The following is a 12,907-nucleotide window of genomic DNA, read 5'->3' as shown; positions in this document are numbered from 1 at the left end:
CTACAAAACTGCAAATATTTGTACATCTACTTTGAGTAGTGTTGGTCTAATGAATGACATGTGCGTCACTTAACCATGTGCTCATGCGTTCGATTCACGGATGGGCATTCTTCTTTCTATGTGCGTTATTGTGTTCTTAGCGTGAAGACAAATATAGTGAAGCCCCGAGTTAAGGTCGGTGACGGTTGTTATATGGATATATTCAGATATATGAAACACTTTGTTTGAAGCTGGGTAACAACTGGCTTTAATGTTTTTTTTTTATGGAATCTCGCTGTTGGCCTTAAGGGCTTTTACAGCTCAGATCGGGCTGTTTGAAATGGCATTTTATCCCGCGGCTTGCGCAAGGGCGTCTCCTGTGAGACTCGAGTTTTGTCTTGGAGTGGTCAATCGCCTGAAGGGCAGGACGGAGGCTTTAATTGTTTAAAGCATGACCTTATAACATAAGAGGTAGTGGGGTTGCCACGCTGGATTAACAAAAAACCGACTTGAGTTATTGAAGAGTTCGTAAATCTAATCCAAATCTAAATGACTCTTATGTTATTTAGTTTTGTACCTCAAACGAGAATGTTAAATTATAAGTTATGAGTGTGGTTAAAAACCAAACTTAATTAACTTTTATTCTGTTTATTTACTTCCTTATTTACTAAAATATATACGAGTATAACACATCACTGCACGCCGGTTTTCTGTGAGACAGTGGTACTGCCCCGGTTGTGCCTGCCCATTTGGGTAAAGCCCGAAAGCAACATTATGGCACTCCCAGTGGGTAGAGGGTTAACTGATTGCTCTTGTGAAATAACTTCTGTGAGCTCGAGCCCAATTCGTTTCCCTAAGTTCCATGCTTAACATAAAGAATCAATTAAACGACTGGGAAAACGGGATTTAATTTTGTAAATAGTTTAACTGGTCGATATCCGTTATTTGTGAATGCGGTACCGCAAGCTGTAATAATAATGAGTGTTTGCGGAAAACCAGTGTAAGTCGTAACGGAGTTGGTATCAGATTGTCGGAAGTCAGAACAGGACGCTCAGAGGATTTTGAACTTGACTTTCCCTCTGCCGGCCTGAACCACTCACGACTATATACGGCGAATATTTGGTTGGTCTAAGAAGTTTTATTTGTTAATGTTTTATTAACTTTTATTCCAATGTTTTTTTTTGCGAAATGATGCTGAGCGTGAAGACGAGGTACAAAATTTTATGAGTAAATACTTCGATTCCCTTCAGGCTTCCAATCCTAAGTGATAGTATAATTTAAGATCTCACTTATATCTTAACAATCATAGATTAACAAAAAACCTACTAGGCCTCATAAGATGTCCTTGACAGTCGCAAGTATTTATTGCCAATAAAAAAAAGTAGCAAAAATTTGCGTTACTATGTTTACTTTCGTAGAAATTGTCAATGTTAGCAGTACAACGATACGGAGCTTTTTAAAATTATGTAACGAAGGCATTAATTTGACATTCATTATTGTATTACGTTCAATGACTGGGCAGTTTGAAATCGTCGTACAAGAGTCGCACGCGCAGAGGTGGAAGCGAACTTATAAAGTAAGGCGCGGGTGTTTAGCACTTTCATTTATGTTGCATTTGTGTGGAGAAAAGTGGGATATGTGCTGTGGTCATAAGGTAAAACATTTCTCAATTAACCTATTGCTCCATTTAAATCAAATAAATTGTAATTGGCGTTTATTATAAATACTTAAAACAATATATAAGCTACAAAGGCATATTTTTGGTTTTAAAAAATTATATATTAATTAAGATAAACAATAATAATTTTCATAAGGCACAAAATTAACGTTTTAAAAATAATTATCTCGTTAAATTATAAAATATACGCACGAGCACAAAGCAGGTAAAGCCAAATAATTCTTTTATCACTAATTAACAACGTGACATTTGAATAATTGTTATCTTTCGTGAATTTAAATATTAGTTATTTTCTGCTTTTATAATCCTTTGGTAATTTCACTTGTATCTGGTCGGTAGTCAGTGCATCTAAATATCATTATGCTTGATGTTATCTACAAAGTTTTTATCTACAATATTTTTATAGACGTATCACGAAGTATATAATTATAACGATATATATCTTTAATTATATAAGTTTATAGACATAACGTCAATGTCCGTAAACTCAAATAATCAATAACTGTTTTCTCTCTTAAATAGTATTATTTAAGACCGAAATAATAATTGATACCGTGCTTTTTACAGCTTCTCTTAAAAGATTAGCGGATCAAATAGATAATCCTGGATGGAGTGAAGTAGACCAACGAATATTGTTCGTTGACTGGATAAATAGTATTGTCGAAGGAATATTGTGGGTTTGGAAGCAACGAAAATGCATGTATTCTTTTTCCTCCCTTATATTTAATTTACAATAGTATATCAATATCCCTTTGTAAATAAACATTGATTATTTTGTGTGAAAAATTAAGAACTTAAAAGTTGGCACAAATGTGGCCAATGTTAAGTAAACATTATTTCGGAAAAGACGCGGCATTGTGTTTTGTTCTTTATTTTTGTTTTGTTATAATAAATAAAGATCGTGTTGTAATTATAATTGGACATAGACTGTATATTCATTGGCCACCATGAAAGGAAATTTAAGTAGATTCTTCTGCCCATACAGGACTGTTTGGCTAACTTATTCAATGAAAATAGAAAATATTGGTCAAATATTGACTATGTAACTAGCAAAAGAACTATGTACAGAAGAATGGTGGGGTGAATAAAAGCTTTAGGTACACTCCCTGTGCACCCAAGTCTGCTGTTTGATCTGCTACATATTTGTTTGTTTCGGAGTAAGGCTGCATGTTTTATGGCGCTACTCTTTACAATTGTTCTTACAAAAAGAACTAACGAAATTAACTATATTTTTCCATTATCATTAAATATACCTAAATTATTTTCGTTTGAATTTTTACTTGAGTACATAGGAGATTATTTTTGTAACTAACCACAGATAAACTTTAATTAATATTTACTTTAAAAAACTTTCTCAACAAGCCATTTAATTTGGCCAATGAATTTTTTTTTAATAAGACATATTACTTGTCAGCGGTATTCGCTGTATATACTTTCCCATAAAGACTTGCTTATTTTATAATACAATAAATTTAATGCTTCAATAAACGCGGTAACTTTCTTTTGCTTTCGTTTACATTTCAAATGGATAACAAAATGAACAGCAAATACACATAATCGCAACTTCCTTACTCCTGGAACTTTTTATGAATAGAATAATTTTAATAAATATTAATAATTTCAGTAAAACATGGATGCGCTGTGTGCGATGTCGATTATGTTAGCGGTGTCTGCGGTGCAAGGCGGTGGAGTTACTAAGCCTTCTGGTACTATTTTTTAAAATACTTGAAATAGGATATTAAAATATTAAATTTAATTTATAAATGAGTCTAAAAAATACCGATATAGTATCAAGATTCGAAAGTGCTGTGAGAAGAATCAAACTGTGCACTTTCTCAGTAACTAGTTTAGAGAGTTATTGCATAAATTTGACCACAGACGTTATTGATATAAAACAATACTTTTACACTCAACATGAATGACATAGTACTTTGTCGTAATTAACCTTTCTATGAAATTTTCAGGTCTTGCCCAGTTTTGGATGGATGATATTAAAGCGCTAGACCAAATATATGGAAAGACGTCCGATAAACAGCTTTACGGAGCAACTTTACCACCAACAATAACTTTCGATTTTGATTTAAATAAAAAAATTAAAGCACAAGAATCAAAAAAGAATGAACGCTTTGCCTCCCTTAACAATGACGATACGGGTTCTGATGAGCAATTGCAATCTTTTACGTTCGGGGACCGATACGCTAAGCTATTCGGTAAGAACCTTAAAAGTGAACACAAAGTCAAAACAAAGACGAAACCGTTGAGTTTTGTAGGTTTATCAAACTTCAAACCAATTAGCCACTCAAGTGACCCCGAAATGTATAGTTACCTCAGACACCTTGATGATTACCAATCATACAAAGCCGATCTATCAGAAACCGAAAGTGATTTTAAACCGTATAAAGCGAAAACCGAAGAAGAAGAAGCATACAGAAGCATTCAAGATATCCTCGAGGCTCACGAAGCTAATAAGGGACTTAAGGCTGAGTCAGATTTCAATGATAGTATTGAGAAGTATCCAAGATATGAGCCAAAGGATGAAGAGGAATTCCCTCGATACGCTGCAAACGCAAAGCCAATGAAGAGCAAAGTCAGGTTCTTGAAGAATAACAATTTACGTTCAAGATGCCGTTCGGGTAGATGCAGGAAAAGACTTTCTACTTCCTACAGATCCGGTTCACGACCTTACATCCGGAAAATCAAGCGTTATAGAATTGCATAATTGGCAATATTTCAATTATGTGACATTCAATGTTATTGTAATAGGTCTGCCAGTTACATGCTTTCAGTATTAGTAATAATGCAACGAGAATGAATTGGCATAATAAGCTTTAAGACTGCCCACTTGTGCAATATTTATCATTTAATATTTAAGATTGTTATGTTTGATAGATTATTATGTTAAGTTTAACAATGTTGTGACCGTGTGAAATAAAACTCATTTTATGCTACTTAATTTTATTTATAGATTAGTTAATAAAATTAATTTTCAAATTCCTTTTCGAATATTTGAAAAGAAACGAAAATTACTGCATTTTTACTCAAGCTAGCCATGATGTCAGTATCAAAGTATTAAATATTTTTGATTTTGGTTTAATATTGTCGCGGAAATAAACATAATTTGCGTCCTCAATGTTTGAATCCTTGACAATATCACCTTTTCTTTTCGTAATGTTACATGTATGTTACAAATACTATGAATATATTTTATTGCTGAAAGAAATTAAAATATAAAGTTTGGATTAGTGTCGCTCTGGCGTCCATTATTTGTAGTCGGGTTAGCCAGTTGCCTGCTCTTCCTTTTGTTATCTTCTATGCTCTGCAGTAAGAAGGGTGGAGCCTGGCCATTAGTCTGACTCTGTCTGTACTGTCTGTCGTCAATTTTACGAGTCAGCTCCTCTACGAACTCCCCACCCGTCTGCCTGGAATACATCCATTTTTATATACATAGTTGTATGTATTGTTTATTTATGTCAGCTGTGGGATATATAATTAGTTGGAGAAAAAGAAACCCACAGAAGAGGTGTTTTGTCACTTTGATGAATTCATTATTATAGGCCCCGGTCCTGGCTGCAATAAGTCTGTGAAAATCAATTACTAGACATTTCTCTAATTAGGACCAAGACTTCTATTACAGAGGCATTACGAAGCTTCCTTGAAAATGGCAACAAGAAATTGAATTTTGTTCTATGTGTCAATTTTGTCGGTGCATATTTGATACAAATCGGAAAATCCGAAAGATACCGAACCGATGTATGGTTGATAGATATCTTAATCGAAATTTAAATTATTACACTGAAGTTATGCTCAGTATTGTTCTCATGGATGAGGAATATATATATCATACCGCTCAGTACCTCTACCACTCTCAACGTCCTCCTCCGAGGGCTGGTACATAGAGTAGCCACGGCGAGATAATTCCTCATCGGGCACAAGGCTGGGGTTGTTGAACGCGTGGTTTCCCTCAGGACTCATTTTAAGTTTCCTAAAAGAATTAAAAATATTTTTGTTTATTTATTTTATTTATTTATTGTATAAGTGTTCTTAATATAAAGGAAGTTGATGTGGTGGAAACACAAACTGTGCACAGTTTTTCTATCCACCAGGACGTCGAACATAATTAAATCATTAACACACATATATTATATACTAAGGCCAGTGACATATAAACTATAAATTTATAACAATCAAACCATTCAAACGATTTAAAATTGCACGTAAAACGTCATAAACAAATCTAAACACTGACGCGCCATAGATAGCCGATGCAAGAAACATGTTCTTTTCGAGAATTCTCATTCACATACAGGTGAGTAATAATAATAAAGTAATATTCGAATATGTATTAATGACGTATATAGCATAATTTTTGTTATGCATAATTTATAATTGTTTGACTTATGTAGTATTTTTTTAATTTAAATTTAATATTGTCTCTTGTTATATTAGTAAGAAGTGTAGCTGGTATCGAGTTTATTAAATTTGGAATAATGTAATCTAATGTTTTTTTCCCATATAAATTATTGTATTTGGGTAATAGAAATACGTTTTTTAATTTTCTACGTGTTGAATAGTGATAGTGAGTTTTAATTGTTTTGAGGTAATTTTCTGTAAAGTAGTTTTCATTTAATAATCCTAGTTGTACTTTCTCGTGTATAGGTATAATTTTGAAAAATGCAAATAGCTTTCTGTAGTCCGCTTTGTATTGTGATTTTAATTTTATGGGAGCAATTGTTTTTAAAATACGTATTTGTATTGCAAATATTTGATTTAGATAAGTTTTGCATGTTCTCCCATAGCTTGAAAGTCCATATGTTATAATGGATTTGGCTAGTGCTTTGTATAATAGTAGCAAAGTTTTAAGAGGTATTTTATTTTTTATTAGAGTGAATTTGGCAAGTATTGCTCTTAGCCTATCACAGACAGAATTAATGTGCATTTTCCAGAACATTCGGTCATCTATTGTAAGCCCCAGGTACTTATGGTTATGAACTAATTCTATGTTAATGTAGTGTCTTAACAATACAGTGAAATATATGGAAACTTACTGAACTCTAAGTCGTCCTGTGTGATTCAAATCCTGTATCTTGCGCCGGAGGCTGGCCACCTGCGTGCACAGTACTATACACACCAACAGGAGAACGATCCACGCACCTCCGAATACACTTACGATTATTATCGTATTGGTGTCCTGAACATTAATAATAAAATTATTATGTGTTAATATAATGAAAACATTGTGTTTCTTTAAAAAAACATGTAGAGTATCTTAGTGATATGATCACAGATATGTATTTATATACTCAAAGAATTTTAGCAGCTTTTGTCTGTCATTATAAACACTTATAATTATGAAAATCCCATACTTTAGATTTATTAGTAAAATTTTATTTTTTTAATTAAAATTAAAGTTACTCCTATAAAATTTTCTGTAGCAAAATACATCGTAATAGGTATTTACTCTAAACTCCATAACTTACAACGTATACAGATGGACCAAATTATCTTATCTCAATAGAGATAAGCCGTCTTGCGAAGTAGGAGATATTTTAGTAAAAGTGTAAGTCAGTACTCAAATTCTGCTACTCTCATGCTACGATTAGACGGATGTTCGATACGACTTCATCATCATCTAGGAAAGATTAAGACGAAAAGCTTAATGCCCTATTCACAAGCACGGGGGTGTTAAAACTCTGCTACTTTTACCGTAAATTTGGACGATGACTTGACGAACCCTAGACCTCAAAATCTGAAGACGAATATGTCAATGAATAGACCAATAATGAAGTTAAATATACATTATATACATCATTTATATTCAGATACTTTGACCGTAAAAAAACATACTTCAAAGATTCTACTTTGTAGCCCACAATTGATCAACGTGTATATTTTTGCTTTAAGAAACAGAACAGGCGTTGTCTTTTGTTAAGAATATAAATTCCTTACAAGATACGTCTTGATAACTTTCATGACTTTTATTCATGTTTTTCTTATGTATGACATGACGCAGGTATTGTTCGAATGAAAAAAAACATATTAATGAATCTCTGAATATTGTAAAAAAATAAAAAGCCAAAAATAGTAAAAGAAAAGTTCAAACTCATATAATATGAATCTAATTAAGAATGTATGTTATGAAAACTGGAAAAAAATTCGATTACCTTAATTAGTTTTTAATAACGTGTTACTCGTGAATTGGATATTGATAAACAAAGATATCAGGCTGTTGAAGCAATGTTTAAAAAATAATTTCACACTTATTTGTAAGAAAATTCCGCGAATGATGATAGCATACTAAGTAAGCGATTAGCATACAAACGAAGCTGCTGCATATATTATTAGAAATGGAAAAGAAAATATAATAATAATAGCTGGTAAGATAAGTGGAGCTTTGCATCCCTTTATGTGTAGCCAAGAAATTTCAAACGATGCTCAAAGCTCTTACTCGACGGCCGCACATAGGGAAGTGCTTAAACCCGACATTAACATACGGGAATGTTGGGTATGGCAGAGAAAAATGAATGAATGATAAATGCCGTGTAAATGAGAGCTTTAAGAACTATGTGTTGTTATAGAAAAAGATAAGTGAGCAAACACAAACTCAACCTCAAACATAACTTGAATCATATAGATAAACATTACGGACACTTACGGACGTCAGAAAAGAAGTTAAATTGATTCTAAATGTACATTTACTAACAGTTCGCAAGTCAAAGGCGTAGAGCGGACAAGAAGAACTGGCAAGAAACTCTCCGCCACTCTTTTTAATCGCCAAGTTTTGAGTAAGCAGTGTGGGTTAAGACAGGACGAAATCACAAGGATACGTAGAACGGATGAATGCGAAGCTGGTAACATGTAGGATATACAAGGCAACCGGGGATGGTGAAATCGGGTTGGGTAAGCCTTCTTGTACATACTGAGATCAAATCCAGAAGGTTCTAGAGAACGGACGGAAGTTAAAAGTACCCATAATCGACGAGCATGCATGGTGAAGCAAAAGAGGATAAAGCGAGACAGGCATGTCAGGACCGTAGCAAGTGGGGGTCCGTGGTCTTTGCCAACCGATTTGGTAAACAGGCGTGGACATATATAAATAAATAATTAAAATTGCAATGGCTGGATTGAGAGCTATTTATTGTCTTAATGAAGAAACTACGGTGCGCTCCTTCCTACGTTGAATTTTATTTCAGAAAGAAGATGGATGATGGATTCTATCTATTCTTTAATTCCAATGTTTAGCAGGGATTAAATGTAAATCTCTTTAAGTTAACTACTAAGCCGTGGAGGTGTCATTTACATATCTCAAATTATCGGTGGGGAAATTCATTCGTTAGGCTCCGAAATCCAACCTAATCTAGATTCAAAGATATCAGTCCACTTTCCATTTGTAGACTTGTTATATTATTTATTATCTATTAAAAGAAAATTTAAACCTACTGCTGCTTGGATTTGTACCAATTTGGACTTGACAACTTGCTAACGCCGTTTGACGCCGCTAACTGTTTGAAAAACATAACATGGAGATGTACTCCTAACGTCTTTTGACTCTTATGCAAATATAATAATATTTTATTACTAATAACGTGAAATATAGATGTCTGTTTAAATAAATATTGACTTGAATTAAAAAAAAAACAAACTTACCATTTTATTAAGTATTGAGGAACATTGTTTTAACTCCAACAACTGAATTCACACTGGCGCCTGTTATCAGCACTTATCTGTTATCAGGTGGAGAAGTGATAACTGCTGATAGCGGACATCTTGGATATATCAAATGATAACGACGGAATAGTATCACGTCTTAATACACAAAACTATATAATAAAAATTACGAAACACGGTTTAACAATATAAAAATAACATGTAAAATCTTTATATATACATTAAAGGTACCGTAACATGAAACATTTAAAATAATATATATTTGTACCTATCTATATAGTTTAGCAGTATATTTGAAATCTAATTCATCGAGTACATAAAGTTCATTAATTTTATTCGACAATGTGTAATTTATATTCTCAATAATTCATCAAGTCTCATTTGTATGCATCATTATATATTACGACCGAACGCCGTTGGCGATTTCAAACGTACTATAGAAAGGTGTATTTCTTCCTAATTAACATTACCAAGCTTAATAATGATCACCATCTTATTACTAAAACCACTTATATATATACGGCAGGAAGGCTTTACTCCCGCTGAGCACTACTGCTATAGAGCGCTCCAAACACCTAGTCATGTTAATAATGTAATAAACTCACGTTTACAGTAAAAGTGAGATCTTTTATTCAATTTGTTGATTTATTTGAGTAAGATTGCAAAAATTAATCATTGTATTGACTATTTCCTGTGTTGATTTATTTGAGTAAGATTGCAAAAATTAATCATTGTATTGACTATTTCCTGTCATTTGAATGAGCGATCGAGCCGCCATCTTGTCGAGGCGCAAAATTGTCTTTACCTCGCTCTGCTCCAGGTCATTTCTGATTCATTCCAATTTGTATCGTGGTAGGAAGCAGACATATCACTTCCAAGTTAAACAGTGATTATATTTCTTTATTACGGATACTGTGTGTATATTTTCGTGCCCTAACAAGAATTACAACACAATTATCATAACATTGTTGAATAAATATTATGGACATATCACGTTTCGTTTCACGAATTGCCCTAAAATAACTTGTTGATCTCCGACTTTTGTAAAGAGCATATATAATAGTTACTTTTTTGTATATAATTTAGCCAATGAAAACCATTGTTATTTCCTAATTAAACATATACGAATAACGATTCTTCAAACAGAGATAGTTCGTTTGACGTAAAATAAATGCTCTTCTCGTGATTCATATATCATTCAGTTATGCGAAGGTTGAATCATAAAAATCGTGATAGATTTGGAGTCAAGGGTCAGTGGCGGAACGGTAACAAAAGCACTCTTAAACAACAAACCGAATACCAGCATATATGTACTGGATAGAGCTGCAGAGATTCGTATAGATAAATCGATATTTTACGGTCAGTTTATGATATAACAAATAGTAGGTTTAACGTTAAAGGAGGCATTAGAAAACATAAACATTTTAAAGAAAATGTATTTCCACAGAAGTCGACGAAGATGGACTTAATGAATACAATAAAATAAGTAATTGACCTTCTTTATTATATGCCACTTATTAATACTTTATGTAGTACGTAAATATTCTAAATAAATTCATCCGTAGATATGTGTCCGTGTCAGCGATTACTAAGACAGAAGTGACGGACGCCTTGTCACTTATCAAACTCTTCATTGATGATGACTTTGAATATGACCATGTGTCATGAATACTGACTTTAATGAAATGGTTATCATGTCTATAAGGTAAATTATAAATTATTGCAAAAAAGAAATCGTATATTATAATTTTTCCTATTTTCATTAGCCTTATGGCATTGGTAAATTGGGATTTAAATTTATTAATTGCCGATAAGTATACAAATATGAGGACAAATTTTGTGTCAAATACCATAATATAGTATGCATACATTTAGGAGGAAACAGCTGTTTTTGTTTCCTTCCTTGGTACAGAGTGGATATCAATGGTCACTGATGCCAACTGAACCTGCCAAGTGAACCAAACATAAAAAATCTTAAATAACGCACGATTCTATACAATTTATATTAAGACTCGAACCCAACCAACAAACTAAACCTAAAATAAACTCCAACCGTGGCTATCAAAAGCTATATTATTCCAATTTTAAACTACTTGAATGGTTCTTTAATGCCTATTTGAATGTACTTCTCAAATCGAGTGCACAACAAAAACTTTAGGGGATTTTAATAGATATTTAGGGATATTTAAAGTTGGTTTAAGGGGAACATTATAGGGAGTTGGCATCACTGACATGGCGCTTATCATTCCAAGTTATATCTTAAAAAATATGTTGACATACAATTCGGTCTTAGTTGTTATAAAACACCTATGGTTCTAGTAGTATGGTATAGTCTGCAGAGGGAGAAACTATATTTAACATCACAAAAATACGTGTTAATTTTGTTTTGCTCTGTGCTTGGATTGCATCATCATCATCATTGGAGTTGTTTTGATGGAAAAAAATTTAACATTTCTTGACATATACAAATTGATGCAACTCACTCCCAAGCACTAGTTATCAACCGAACTTTATTTAACAACTAGTCGTTGACCACGGGCTTCGTCGCGTGACATATAAAATATCAAAATCAAATATGTCAGTTGTCATTGTCTGTGTCACTTAGACACAATACTGTGTTCCCTGCAATTATAAACTTGGTTAGTTATTTTACTTATAGTATATCATAATGAAGGCAGTAGAACAAACGGGAAAAACTAGAAAGACTCTTTCCACCACTGTTTATATTTTATTATTTTACCTTTTACCGTGACAACATATAATAAATCAATGAACAGCGGCTGTACGCACGAAAGACCACGACTCATTGTCCCGTTATGCTCGTTGTCCCGTTACGCTCATTGTACGCTTGCGCCGCATCTATCTCTCTTCCACTCCATTGGTCTATGCGTCCGAGGAGGAAAACAGCGGCAGCACACAACTTACATCTACATGTAAACTGTTTCGTTGTGTGGTTTTTATTGTTTATTACAAAATTGCGGCAATAATGGTCAATTATTTTTGCATTTCAAAAATGTAATTACTAGTACAATTTTAAGTACCTATTTATTTTTTATTATTAAAAAAAGAAGCATCCGTCGGCGAGTTCACTAATAATAGGTTGTGTACAATTAACTAAAAGTATGTGGTGATTCATATAAATTTAATAAAAATGATTCATTTTTATTCATAAAAGTATGCAATCATTTCACCAATGTTTTGTAATGACGTCATTTTGAACTATCGTCCGTAAACCGACTTTACAGATAACCAATTTTTTTATTCTCAAGAGTGTAAGGAGCTGCATAGATTACACCATGCTCCACATGCATATGACAATTCAGGAAAATAAAAATAATAATAAACGTTTAGCCTATTCTAGCAGTAGGCTAAACACTCACTTAAAAGACAGTGTGAACAACAACGTCGTACCAATGAACAGACGTACGCTTTTTAAAATCTTGTCAGTGTCAATACGACGTTACGAATTTGTAGTATTGTACTAGGAAAGGTGTCAAGTTGAGTAGAGCTAAGAGCCCGTGGGCAACCTGCCACGCCTACACAATAAAGATGTCTTAAATATATTGAGAAATTATTCAAGGTATT

General features: G+C 33.2%; 2 protein-coding genes across 2 annotated transcripts; one reads left to right on the top strand and one right to left on the bottom strand.

Annotated features, from left to right (window-relative positions):
* Positions 1 to 3,301: 3,301 nt before the first annotated feature.
* On the top strand, positions 3,302 to 4,490 carry LOC123713451. The gene is made up of 2 exons (XM_045667119.1): positions 3,302 to 3,363; positions 3,622 to 4,490. The coding sequence occupies exons 1-2, from the start codon at positions 3,306 to 3,308 to the stop codon at positions 4,374 to 4,376; spliced, it is 813 nt and encodes a 270-aa protein (XP_045523075.1). The 5' UTR covers positions 3,302 to 3,305; the 3' UTR covers positions 4,377 to 4,490.
* A 111-nt stretch (positions 4,491 to 4,601) lies between these two features.
* LOC123713120 lies at positions 4,602 to 9,359 on the bottom strand. Its single transcript, XM_045666635.1, has 4 exons — positions 9,302 to 9,359; positions 6,703 to 6,845; positions 5,502 to 5,639; positions 4,602 to 5,076 (listed from the first exon to the last, which is right to left on the bottom strand). The coding sequence occupies exons 1-4, from the start codon at positions 9,302 to 9,304 to the stop codon at positions 4,878 to 4,880; spliced, it is 483 nt and encodes a 160-aa protein (XP_045522591.1). The 5' UTR covers positions 9,305 to 9,359; the 3' UTR covers positions 4,602 to 4,877.
* Positions 9,360 to 12,907: the final 3,548 nt, after the last annotated feature.

This window comes from Pieris brassicae, chromosome 8, assembly GCF_905147105.1.
Source record: "Pieris brassicae chromosome 8, ilPieBrab1.1, whole genome shotgun sequence".
Classification (NCBI taxonomy): domain Eukaryota; kingdom Metazoa; phylum Arthropoda; class Insecta; order Lepidoptera; family Pieridae; genus Pieris; species Pieris brassicae.
This window is presented reverse-complemented; position numbering and strand designations above follow the sequence as displayed.